Source organism: Prosopis cineraria, unplaced genomic scaffold, assembly GCF_029017545.1.
Source record: "Prosopis cineraria cultivar Desert tree isolate PC_DT_omini unplaced genomic scaffold, ASM2901754v1 PC4, whole genome shotgun sequence".
NCBI classification, from domain to species: domain Eukaryota; kingdom Viridiplantae; phylum Streptophyta; class Magnoliopsida; order Fabales; family Fabaceae; genus Prosopis; species Prosopis cineraria.
Genome location: NW_026555335.1, coordinates 4,521,214 through 4,533,700, shown reverse-complemented (window position 1 = coordinate 4,533,700; position 12,487 = coordinate 4,521,214). Strand labels below are relative to the sequence as shown.

At 34.7% G+C, this 12,487-nt stretch overlaps 2 protein-coding genes across 3 annotated transcripts; both read left to right on the top strand.

Moving 5' to 3' along the window:
* The first annotated feature begins 266 nt into the window (after positions 1-266).
* On the top strand, positions 267-3,217 carry LOC129309612 (uncharacterized). Of its 2 annotated transcripts, XM_054951252.1 has the most exons (4): positions 267-795; positions 932-1,045; positions 2,048-2,277; positions 2,571-3,217. In XM_054951252.1, coding segments are annotated over exons 1-4 (360 nt in total). In that variant the 5' UTR covers positions 267-794; the 3' UTR covers positions 2,586-3,217. The 2 variants fall into 2 exon arrangements, with proteins under 2 accessions (XP_054807227.1, XP_054807226.1); XM_054951251.1 differs by lacking the exons at positions 267-795; positions 932-1,045; positions 2,048-2,277 and adding an exon at positions 2,288-2,489.
* Positions 3,218-4,408: 1,191 nt separating this feature from the next.
* On the top strand, positions 4,409-7,251 carry LOC129308677 (31 kDa ribonucleoprotein, chloroplastic). The gene is made up of 4 exons (XM_054949969.1): positions 4,409-4,912; positions 6,376-6,477; positions 6,597-6,869; positions 6,962-7,251. Exons 1-4 carry the CDS (start codon positions 4,499-4,501, stop codon positions 7,022-7,024), a joined length of 852 nt encoding a protein of 283 aa, XP_054805944.1. The 5' UTR covers positions 4,409-4,498; the 3' UTR covers positions 7,025-7,251.
* Positions 7,252-12,487: the final 5,236 nt, after the last annotated feature.

Sequence of the window (12,487 nt, the reverse complement as noted above, 5' to 3'; positions counted from 1 at the left end):
AGGGAGAAGAATAATTTATTTTATGGGTTGAAAATTATAATTCATATAATTTTTGAAGGGTGTGATGATTATCATATTTTTAATATATATTAATAAATTTCATCATATTTAATATGAGAGAAGAATGGTTTATTTTATTTTTTCTTAATTTTTTTAATTCATTCATTTTCATTTTATTTTGCTAAACAAACGTTATTAAAGTGTTTCCCTTTTTATTTTAAAGTACACATATTACTGGCTTTTCCATTTGCAGTCGAACCGTAAAATACTGTGAATCTGAAAGGCTGTTCTTCCCGTTCCATTTTGGCGATGTCTTGTCTCGAGTCTCGTCTCTTGTGAGCTTAGCTTTGACCCTTGAGTTTTGGACCGGTGTTTTTGAAATTTTGAAATTGAAATGGCTTGGCCTGTGCTTTGAAATTGAAATCTTGGATGCCGTTGCGAAAAATGTTGTACGACGATGAACGCAGATTAAGAGAGAGAGAGAGAGAGAGAGTAAAAACCGAAACGGAAGAAGACGAGAAAGAGGCGTTGACCTTGTTCAATTGCGGAGGCGTATCCGGTTGGAAATCTTCAGATGCCAAAAAGCATGTTCACTGGAGCCCACCACCTTTCACACTAATTCAAAATTTCATCAACTTCATTCCACCATAACGCTGAGCCCCACGACACGATTCCTTGCTTGTTCCTGTTTCATCGTCCCTGTTAATCAGCGAAACCCAGGGCAATTAGTTTCCACCAGCAGCCAAAACGCCTGCTTCTTCGTCGGTTTTTCTTCACGATTTCGTCCAAAAACAAGTGGGTTTTGAACTGGCTCTTCTTTTGTACGCTATATGTCATTTCCTTATTGTCTGTTGACACTGTTAATCTGGCCGAGTAGCTGACTGGGAATTGGGTGGTGTTTTTTCTTTTCTTCTCTTTTTCGAATCTGCAGTGTATCCAAAGGTGAAGGTCAGACAAGAACAACACGAAGAGGATCACCGGATTATAGAGGACAATAATTTGAAAGCTTTGCTGTCTCTGTCGTTGCGGGTTTCTCCTCCTCCAGGTAATTTCCAGGTCAAGGAACAACTATTTGTTAAATATTCATCGAGTTCATCGGTAGCTTGATGATCTTTTCCCCCAAACCTTTGCGTGTATACACAAATCTCTGCATAGGTTGCTTGAGCAAAGAGAGTTATGATTGATGGGGGGGAGTAGATAAAGATGTAGGTAAAGCCTAAAGGGGTGAGCTTGATATTGAATTACCTGGTTCTTTCATGCTTCGCCGTCGAGTTTGTTAGGTATAAAAGGACAGTCAAATAATTTTCTTGTTGCTCGTTTATCCGTGTTTTCTAGTTATGTTCTCTGTTATTGTACCAGCATGTTTCTCTACTTGTTTTGTTTTTCCCAAGTTAGCATATAAAAGAACTTACCAGGGAATGAACATGAACGGATAACTTCATACTATATCATATAGTCTTGCTTCTTAAGTCACAGCCTTTTATCTGAATATCTTGCATCCCCCAATTTTCCTTCCTTTTACAAGTGATCAAGTATTTTTCGCCACTGCTATTTATGCGTAGAAGAGGAACCCTGTGGTACCCATAACCCACATGCAATTAACTTTAAAACATGAATGAATTCTTTCTGCAAAGGCACTACTTGGGCCTCTCTTGTCATACAGAGCTCTGAAAATGAAGTCCATAACATGCATAGGCTTCCTCATTAAAAGACTTCCTGTGTCTTGACTGAGCAAATGAATGTGCACTGAGAGACCTGCAATTATTTTCTTATTTATTCTTGTTCTTTTCGCTTTAAAATCAGGATAAAGAAACTCGAAGCAATAATGGGTTGGCAATCACGCTAGACATGAAGGTGGATGGTATTTTTATCTGCATGAAAGCAATCTTGACAACCTTGCCGCTTAACCTTGTTTTTTAGGTTGAGCACAATCTAGTTGGCCTAATATTAGAAAGGGACGAAAAGGAGTGATATCCTTCTAATTATAGTTACTAAAATATTGATTGGTCGTCAGAAATATTGAAGTCACCACTTTCTTATTTTGCAGTGAGGAACCAGAAAGGTGTCTCTCATCCATCTTCTGCCGAAGTACCTAAATGTTATGTTCCACATGCACCTATTCCAAGAGTACCTCTATCTGAAGATTTAGAAGCCTGCAATTTGACATCAGATTCTTCGAGATTTCCAGGACCTGAGAAGGATGACCATATTGATGAGGACAGGGTAAATATAGAGCCAGTTCAATTCCGCCTCCTCGTGCTGTTATATCTAGTCCAGGTAATCTATTCTTTCCTTTTTTTTAATCAATTCAATTTCATCTCGCATCTATTCTCTCAGTTTCATGATCTCTTTGGATTTCATTGGACGTGGCTTTGAGCTTTTGAGTGAAGTGATATCTGATAAGGTGCTTTGTCGAAATATATGGGACATGAATGTCTCCATCAGTTATGCTGTGGATTCTAGTATCTGTGTATTTGGACACCATGCAGGCAAACTCACATCGCATTGTCTCTTCTCTGACAATGTTGACTGGCTAAGTACTAACTCAAGTCCTTGGGATATTGTATCAGATAATGACACTATGATTGGGAACAAAAATCGAATTAAAGGCAGTGAAAGACTTCCAGCTTCAAAGAACTATACTGTGCTACAAAATAGACATGCTCTCTGTAAAGTTAAATCAAGGAACGTTACTGAAACTTCACCAAACATGAAGAATCCCAAGGAAGATGCAGATAAATCAAGTAACATTTATAGTTCTGCACAAAAGAGAAGGCCAACAAAGTCAGCATCAAATCAGAAAACTCACCCGAAGAAGTGGGAATTCTAGCTGCAGTGGATTGTAGGAGCATGCCTGTGTTTATCTGATTGTTGGCGTGCTAGATGTATTACAATCGTAATCCAGTTATGCCGTGGGAAATATTTTTGAAATGAACAGGAGAATCTGACTTGGACTCCATGCAAAATAATGCAATAGAAAGTTTTACTCGCCCATTACAATCCTTCAAATGCGTTGGTTAGTGATAGTTGAGAACATGCTTGACATATGTGTCAGCTCTGTGGTGGAATGGAGGTTTTGCAAGGTAGACCATAAGACCAATATGTGTGTATAATTTAGCCATCGGTTTAACCATCAGTATACAGATGAAACACAGATGAAACAAGTGCTTGAATTTGATCAAGAGTAAATTTCAGGCATGCTGCTCAACTTAATTGATGTTGTAGTCGTTGTATATTTCCTCAGGAATGCCTAAAAGTAACAGCGAATTAAAAGCATGTTTAAAAAATGTGGTTTCAACGTTGGTTTGCCTTGAAGTGATAAATTGTCGCTTCTCCAGACGAAGATGGCTTAGCAGTGTTTTCACTTGTGCGATGCCTAGGAAGCAACATTTGAGATAAAGAAGATAAAGAAATGTTATATCATTTGATTTTAAATAATTTAAACTTAAATTCAAACCGTTTAATCACTCAAATAATTGAACATGAACAATCAAATAATACAATCCCATTCTATTAGCAATACCTGTAACTACTAATCTTGCGTGACTCTTCTTTCATTTGCCTATGATCTGTTGAGCATCCCTAGAGCTCAATAGTATATTAAAAATCATTTATGAAGCTCATCACAGATCATAAATTCCGAAGAAATGGTGTTATTGCTTGATATGCATCTAATAATAATATTTCATTTTGTCCTACATTTGATTATTGTCCCAAGAAATTGTATTTTAACTTATTTTATTAGTATTTTGACTTCCAGTACCAAAAAAATATATTATAGTGTAATATGGGACAACACTTATGCTATTCAATTATATTATACTTAATTATATTGATCAGGTTTTTTTTTTTTTGCAATATCATATTATGTTCACTTCAGATTTGATACCAATTAAAGTTATTTTTTCAATTAATAAATGTATGAAATTGATCTTTCAAACAACATAAAAATGTAATGAAAGAATCACATCTAGCAGTCCTTAAAAAAATTAATAACAAATAAAGATCAATGAAAAACAGATTATTGTTAAAATAAAAACATGACTTATTTTTTTTAAAATGAAACTTATTATTGGTCTTTATCTATGATTGATTTTCTTGAGGAGGGTTAGATGTGATTATCTCAAATGTAATCTTATTTTTAAGATAAACATAAATGCAAATAAAAAAGTTTGTTTAAAAAATTTAGAAATTTATATTAAGTATGTAAGGTGTAAAAAATGAAACATGGATTTATGTATAATGAATAAATAAAACGTCTTACAGTTAAAATAAAAACTTAACAATATTTAATTTCCCTTGTGATCATCATTTAAATTAAAATACAGCTATCTTATCCAGACATATATTTCTTCCAATTTCATTGGACACAATCTGCCCACATCAGCGTGAGAAGCCTACACTATCCAACTTCTCTCTTTCCCATGGAACTGAAAAAGCTGCCATCTTCCACAACAGCACCATCATCCACCACCGTCAATTTTGCCCTTTCGATACCATGGCAGCTTCTGCAGCTGCGGCTATAGGCTCCTCATTCTCTTCCTCCATCAACACTCTCAAGTGCTTTCGTTCATCCAAGAACTTGTCCTGTGAACCCCTTCTCAGAATTTCATCAAACCGCGTGTTGGCGTCTGTGTCACAATCGCACTTGGTGGAACCACTTTCCTTTGATAGCAATTTCAACAAATTGTGGGTGCCTAGGGTATCTGCACAGGAAGAGCTTGTAGTGGCCGATGAGATTGATGCTGGTCTAGCTGAAGAGAATGAGGAGGGCGAAAAGGAAGTGGTAGAAGAAGGAGAGGCGGAAGTCTCTGTCAACACTAAGCTTTATTTTGGGAACTTGCCTTACAGTGTCGATAGCGCACAACTTGCAGCGATAATTCAGGATTATGGCAGCCCAGAACTAATTGAGGTATATATCATGATTTACTCGAACAAGAGATCGCTATAGCAAGTGCGAACTTCTTTTGATGGATGTCAGTACTTATTTGATTTGATGATGCTGTATTACCACGGTGAACGTAGTTATTGGTTGGATGGATCATGGATGACACAGACTGAAACAGAATGGAGTGTGCAAAGGTCGTTATTAAAAAGATCAGTGACTTGCACTTGAAAAAACAAATTTACATTTACATGCTAGCATACAATTGTATGTGGGTGTATTTCAGTTGGATAATATTGAGAAAATAACTTTATTATAAGTCATTCCATTTCATTAATGATTCTTTCTCTCTGTTTTCCCATCTTAATCTCCCAAACAATGAGATCATATTTAACTTACCATTCCACTCCATTTCATTTCATTACAATGTACAATTTGCCATTCCGTTATATTCTGATAGGGCGATCATAAACTTTTAGTTGATAGGAGGAGTTATCTTGCTAGCAGTTTTTTTCTTTGATTCAGTGGGCGTTTAATTTTTCTAAGCCTGTGCTTGAACCTTATGTTTGGGTCATGTCCACATTTATGATCACGTCACTACAGATTATGGCGAATGCTATAACTTTAATTTAGATTTCCCTTTTGTCTTTGTATAAAAAAATAATTTCTTTTTGTCTGCTATGGATCTTGATCTAAAAAATTTGTCTCTTAACATCATTGCCTTCAAGGCTGCAAAATGTAAATCTATAACCTTTGTGTCCTGATTGAGAAGGCTCATAGTGTCTATTGTATCAATGTATCCCGGTTTAGTGAAATAGCTTGAATTGATTCTTCCTTTGATATTTTTCTTGAGAAAATAGGAGTGCATCTTTTCTGAAACTCAGATAATTAACTTGTAAAGCCTTTTCAGTAATTCAACTTTTAGCAGAACTAAAGAATAAAGTGACCATCAGAACGGATGGTCATAATTAGGAAATTAGTTGCTATAAACATTGAAAACTGAAAACCACAAATGAGATAACTTTCTACCGTTGCTGGTTTTATATTATCAGTTATCACTTTGACAGTTTATACTCTGTCTGGTCTTTTCTATAAGAGACCTACTAAAAGATTTCTTTAGTCTTTAATATAAGAAACATTTACAAAATTAGTGCAGCACTAATGTGTGATTTACACAAATCGCTATATAGTTTTAGTTATATCTCCCTCTTTAATTATATTCTGAAGGGAAAATTGGGGATAGAGGTTAATTTTTATTAGGGGTATTTTTGAAATGTTACAATAACTTTTGACAAAGTAAAAGCTTTTAACTAAATTTAGCTACATGCTTTAATCCGAGTAATTCAATTGAAAGTTTCTTATAAGAAGGACCAAGGGGAGCACCAGCTTTATCATGATGGAATTTTGAAATGGAGGTCCAGAATTTTGTATCAGTAGCATTAATTTCTCAAACTTGCAAGTCTTTCTAATCCAACTTGGAAATTACGTAGGTTCTTTACCACAGGGAAACTGGAAAAAGCAGAGGATTTGCGTTTGTCACAATGAGTAGTGTCGAAGATTGTTATACAGTCATAGAAAACCTTGATGGAACTGTGAGTATCTCTAAACTCTATCTCTACAGTCCTCTTCTGTCCAATGTTTCCGCTCATGCTATGTTCAGTTAGTTGTCCTTAACTCTTCACCTCCTACATGCTGTAAACGAACACCTCAGGAATACTTGGGTCGAACCCTGCGAGTGAACTTCTCCGACAAACCTAAACCAAAAGAACCCCTGTACCCTGAAACTGAACATAAGCTTTTTGTTGGGAACCTGTCATGGTCTGTGACTTCTGAGAGTCTGACAAAAGCTTTTCAAGAATATGGAAATGTGGTTGGAGCTAGGGTCTTATATGATGGGGAAACGGGAAGATCTCGTGGTTATGGCTTTGTTTGCTACTCAACCAAATCAGAAATGGAAGCTGCCCTTACATCCTTGAATGGAGTGGTACGGTATTCTTCAACTCTTATGGATTGAGTAAATTGGTGATTGTGATTTTGCTTACTGATTGATGATTGCTTATGACTTGTGCGCTTCAGGAACTGGAAGGACGAGAAATGCGTGTAAGCTTGGCTGAAGGGAAACGATCACAAAGTCAATAGAAATTGAAGGAGGCTCTAAGATTTTTACTAATAGTGCCTAAGAAATTAGAAAGGAAGGCCTTTTAGCCCTCTACACCAATCATGATGCAAATTCTTCAGTTGGCTGAGGAATTCCTCTTGCATTTCTTGCTGTCTAAGCAAAATTATTTCCACCCAACTTCAAGAAAGATAGTTGAAATTCTGTGCAACATCTCTTGCTAATTCTAACTTTGATTGTGTTTGGATTCCATCTGGGTTCATATAAAGTCATGCATGTTGAATCACATATTCAAAACACGTCTTGAATATCGAGTTTACTGAGGAAGGTATGAAGCTAACTCCAACATGCTGCAGAAAATACAACGTTAACCATTTTTCTTGTTGGACTATCTTTAAATGGGTCAGAAAAGGTGGGGTATTGCCTATATCAACAAATTACATTGCATTAATCAGATTTTAATCCACTCCACTTTTATGCACGATACTCTTGGAAAGATGTCAAGTGACGACTGGAGGGGTTAGCTGTAATGCTATATTTATTACATAAAGAGTATTTCAATTCAAATGTATTAAGTGCCATTTGGATTGACATATTTGAATTTGAATTTTAAATTTAAAAGCTATTGTTTAAGATTAATGTATTTAAAATTTTTTATTTAAATAGTTTGAAAAATTTTAAAACTGAGTTAAAATTTGAAATAGAAATAAAAAATTGAAAATAACAAACTTATTTTTATTTATCAATCGATGAGAGATAAGAATGAAAGATGAGAAGAGAGGCGAGATTGATAAAAACACCAATAATTAAAACGTGAAAAAAAAAGAGAGATGTTTGAGGTATTCAGAATTTTAAACAACCAGGATATAAAAAAATTTGAAATTATAAAAAAAATTTAAAGGAACATAAATTTAGATTTAGATCAAATTTAAATTTATAAACTTTTTTATATCTTAATGAGAGATTTGGTCTAAATTAAAATTCAAACATCATGCATTCAAACACAACGGTCTACAATGATTTATGTACATGTTCAATAATGATAATTATTTAGAGACAGAAATAATATGTAACAGTGTACAGTGAAGGATGAAAGGTTAAAAAGGTTTTTTATTAAAAAAAAATCATCTAATGTTGAAGAAGGTATTCTGATTCTCTACTCCCCATGCTAATCCCTTTCCTTTTATTGAACGAAGTATGAACATTCACTAGTAGAAGACAATGGGTGATCCTACTTTGTGAAATGCAAATATTGCAAAGTCGAGGATTTATTCTGACTGGGATTGATCATCTTTTATACACAGCTCAAAATTGTAAGGGCAGCCACATAGCTTCGAACGTAAATGGTTTTAACCCTCGTTGATTGGGCGTTGCAATTTTATGACTCATACTTGGAGTGGTAATGATGATCTAGAATTGAACGTGGTTAAAGGGAAAGTTTCAGAGTGGAATAAGGATATCTTTGAATTAGTAGAGTTGAAGAAGAAGCGTATGCTTGTGCAATTGAATGGCATCCAAAGTTCCCAATCCTACCCACGATCACGATACCTAGAAAGGTTGGAGATTAGACTTCAAAGGGAGCTCGTCGAAGTCCTCAAGTTCGAAGAGATTAAATGGTTTCAAGAATCTAGAACTGATTGGATCGCAAAAGGTGATAGAAACACAAGGTACTACTACCTAAAGACAGCAACAAGGTGTAGGAGAAATTGCAGTTTCTCTTTAAAGAATTTTGAAGGTGAGTGGATTGACGAAGAAAATGAATTGAAGTCATTGGTGACTAATTATTTTGAAGAGTTATATTCTGCTAAGAATATGGAGGATTCAAATTTGGACACTTTGAGAATTTTTTTTAATATTGATGCTGCGAGAAGGGATTTTATGGCTGAATTGCCTTCAGATGAAGTGATAAGAAGGGCTATCTTTTCTATGGTCCATATAAGGCCCCCAGAATTAATGCCTATTGTCTGATATTTTATAAAAAAAACTTGAATATTGTGAAGCAAGCTCTGTGTAATTTTGTTCGAGATGTTTTTATAGGTAATATTTCTTCAACAGATTCTAATAAAACACTTTTATCACTTATACCTAAGAGAGAAAAACTTGAATCTATTGCACACTTCAAACTTATTGCCCTGTGTACTGTTTATTACAAATGCATTACCAAAAATCTCATTCTGAGGATTGAGGAGTCTTATGGATGAGATTATTTCCCCTTTCCAAGTCAATTTCATACTCAGGAGACAGATTCATGATAATATTATCATTGGGCAAGAGTTGTTACACACTATGAATGAAGCTGGACAGAAGAAAGGATTTATGGCATTAAAAATTGATTTGGAGAAGGCCTGTGATTGAGTCAATTGGGATTTTCTTCAACAAGCGCTTCATGATGCAAGGATGCCCTCTAACTTTAGCTCTCTTATTATGAATTTCATATCTAGTGTCTCTTATAATGTCTCGTGGAATGAGAATCAGATTGATTTTTTTCAACCACATAGAGGTTTGCGTCAAGGAGACCCCATCTCTCTATACTTGTTTGTTCTTTGTATGGATAGACTATCTCATATTATCTGTAATGTTGTGGATAATACTGAATGGAAACCTATCTACACTTCAAAGAATGGTCATGCCATCTCACATCTCATGTTTACTAATGATTTGTTACTTTCTGGTGAAGCCACTGAGTCTCAAGCATATGTTATTCTGAATTGCTTAAATAGATTTTGCATGGCCTCGGGTGTTAAGGTGAACAAAGCCAAATCCTTTATCTTCTTTTCCAAAAATGTCCTAGGCAGCTTAAGAGGTAAAATTAGAGCTATATTGAATATGAATATTTTCGATGAGATAGGTACATGCTTTGGTTTTCCTCTAGCAAGGACAAAGAAACCCATAGATCGTTTCAAACATGCAATTGATAAGGTGAGTTCTAAGCTTGCAAACTGGAAGACTAATTATTTAACAATGCAGGGCGTGTCACTTTAGCGAAATTTGTTTTAAGCTCTGTTTAAGTTTACTTGATAATGGTTGCAAGGTTATGAAAGACCATCTATCATGAAATTGAAAGATTACAAATAAACTTCATTTGGGGTAGAAGCAATAATGGAGGAAGTTATCATCCGGTATGCTAGGAAAGGATTACAATGCCTAAGTCTGATGGGGGTCTAGGTTTGAAATGGTTAACTTTTGTCAATCAGGCATGTAGTAGTAAATTAGCATGGAAGTTGCTTGTTGGCTATAATGGTTTATTGGTTGATGTCAATAAATATATGCTTCAAAAGGAGGAAGGATTGCTAGTTGCTAAGTAGGGAGATTCTCTGTTATGGGAATTCATTTGTCAGCAAAAAGAGATCATGGACTGTGGTATGAAATGGCATATTCGAAATGGACTGCATGTCCAATTTTTGAATGACATCTAGCTTTTACTTGGATGAAAACTAAGTGAGATTTATTTGGGACCCCTTTCGAGAGAGGAGGAAGAGAGTACAGTGGCATATTGGGTACTGTATGGCACTTGGGATTTTTCAAGAATGGCTAACTTATTTCCGGAAAAGATTTTTTAAAGATTTGTTGCTATCTTACCTTATTTTATGAATACAAGGTTTGATACAATGTCTTAGGCTGGTGATGCTAATAGTGAGTTCTCAATCAAGAGTGCTTACTTTATGATTTTAAAAAACAATCTTGCATTTTATAATTGTATACTTAAGTTAATCTGGAAGTGGTGAGCTTTGGAAAGACTCAAGTTTCATATTTGGTTAGCATTTTAAGGAAAATTGCCAACACATGCGTGGAGAAGCCAATGGGCTCTGTGTTCTCCTATGTGTAACTGGTGCCAACATGGTACAAAGGATGTCCTTCACATCTTGAGGAAGCATGACTATGCAAGAGACTTGTGGCTGTAACTAGTGGATAGGAGATTTCATAATCAGTTCTTTGCAGCATCTCTCTCTAATTAGGTGACTATGAACTTGAAAGCTAATTTGGCTACTCATTCTTCTTCGAATTAGAGTCTGCTATGGCATACCACTATATGAAAATTATAGCTTTGGAGAAATGAATTTATCTTCAACCCGAGGGTTTCAAAAACCTTTAAACCCAACTAATATTATTGTGAATATTTTGCACAACTATTGCATGGTTATGGATGATAATGAGAGGGTGAATATTTTGCAGTTCAAAGATTTTGTAGGAAGTTAAGTTCTTATGGTCTCCTCCCTCCTTGGGTCAAAGTGAATGTAAATAAGGCTGTCACCTCCATTTCCTCTCAGGAAGGGTGTGGTAATGTTATCAAAGATAGTTGTGGCACTTAGATTACTGATTGTTGGCAAAGACTGGAAATTTGTAGTGTCCAGGAGGTAGAAGAATGGGCTGTCTTGAAAGGGCTTCAATTTGTGTGGGGTATAGGGTTTAAGAATGTGAATTTAGAATCAGATTCAAAACTGATTATAAACAAACTACATGAGGAAGAGGCATTATTCCAACAAGAAAGTATGGTACTACAACAAATTAGAAGTATGTTGACATTTCATTGGAACTTACATTGCCATTAGATGTAAGAGAAAAGAACAAGGTTGCTGATGAGCTTACAAAGAAATGCTTACAAGTTGCACCATCATATAACACGACCCCTCCTTTCTTGAGCGTCTTGGACTCTTGGTGAATTGAAGAAAGTTTGAGATTTGATTTCCCAATTATTTAATATTCTGTAATTCAGGCTTAAGCCCTTCTTCTTAATGAAAAACAAAAACAAAAAATAAAATAAAATTGTAAGGGGAGGACTACCATTTCATATGATGTTTTTAGGTCATCATCCTTGTAATTTGTCTTTAGTTATTGCACTGCTTACTTGTCACTTTGAAATTTATAATTTTATTACAATCACAATGTTATCTTTGAGCTCCCAATCATTTATAATTAAAGGCAATAAGTTATCTTTAAATTATTTGTGAACTTAGACACTCCTTTTAATGTCTTTATATATTTTCATTTTTCACCACAAACGTTAATTTTTTTTGAATCAATATATCAATTTAATAGTTAAAAGATCATCATCGATTTTTTTTAAAAAAACTTGCATATATAGCATCATATACAGTTTATAGAAAGTCACACTATTTATTATCAGTTAAAATTGTAATTAATACAACTCACCCAAAATGCATACATGTAATGTAGTAAGACAAATGGTAGTTTACTATCATGTGGAAGATAATCTCCTTGTCCACAGTTTTCTTTTACAGAGAGGGAGAGAGAGAGAGAGAGAGTAATTCACTATTTCAACTATTTTTATTAAAAATGTCAATGACATGTTGGAATTTTTTTTTTTAAATTTCCACAACCAGAATTGTCAACCCTTATGAGATTACATTCCTTCTTTTTTTCTTTTATTGTTTTACCAAGGAGACTCCTTTCAATTTAAACTAACGTATTTTTCTTTAAAAAATTAAATTAAATGATTTTAATAGTATAATTATTTTTAACGTTAA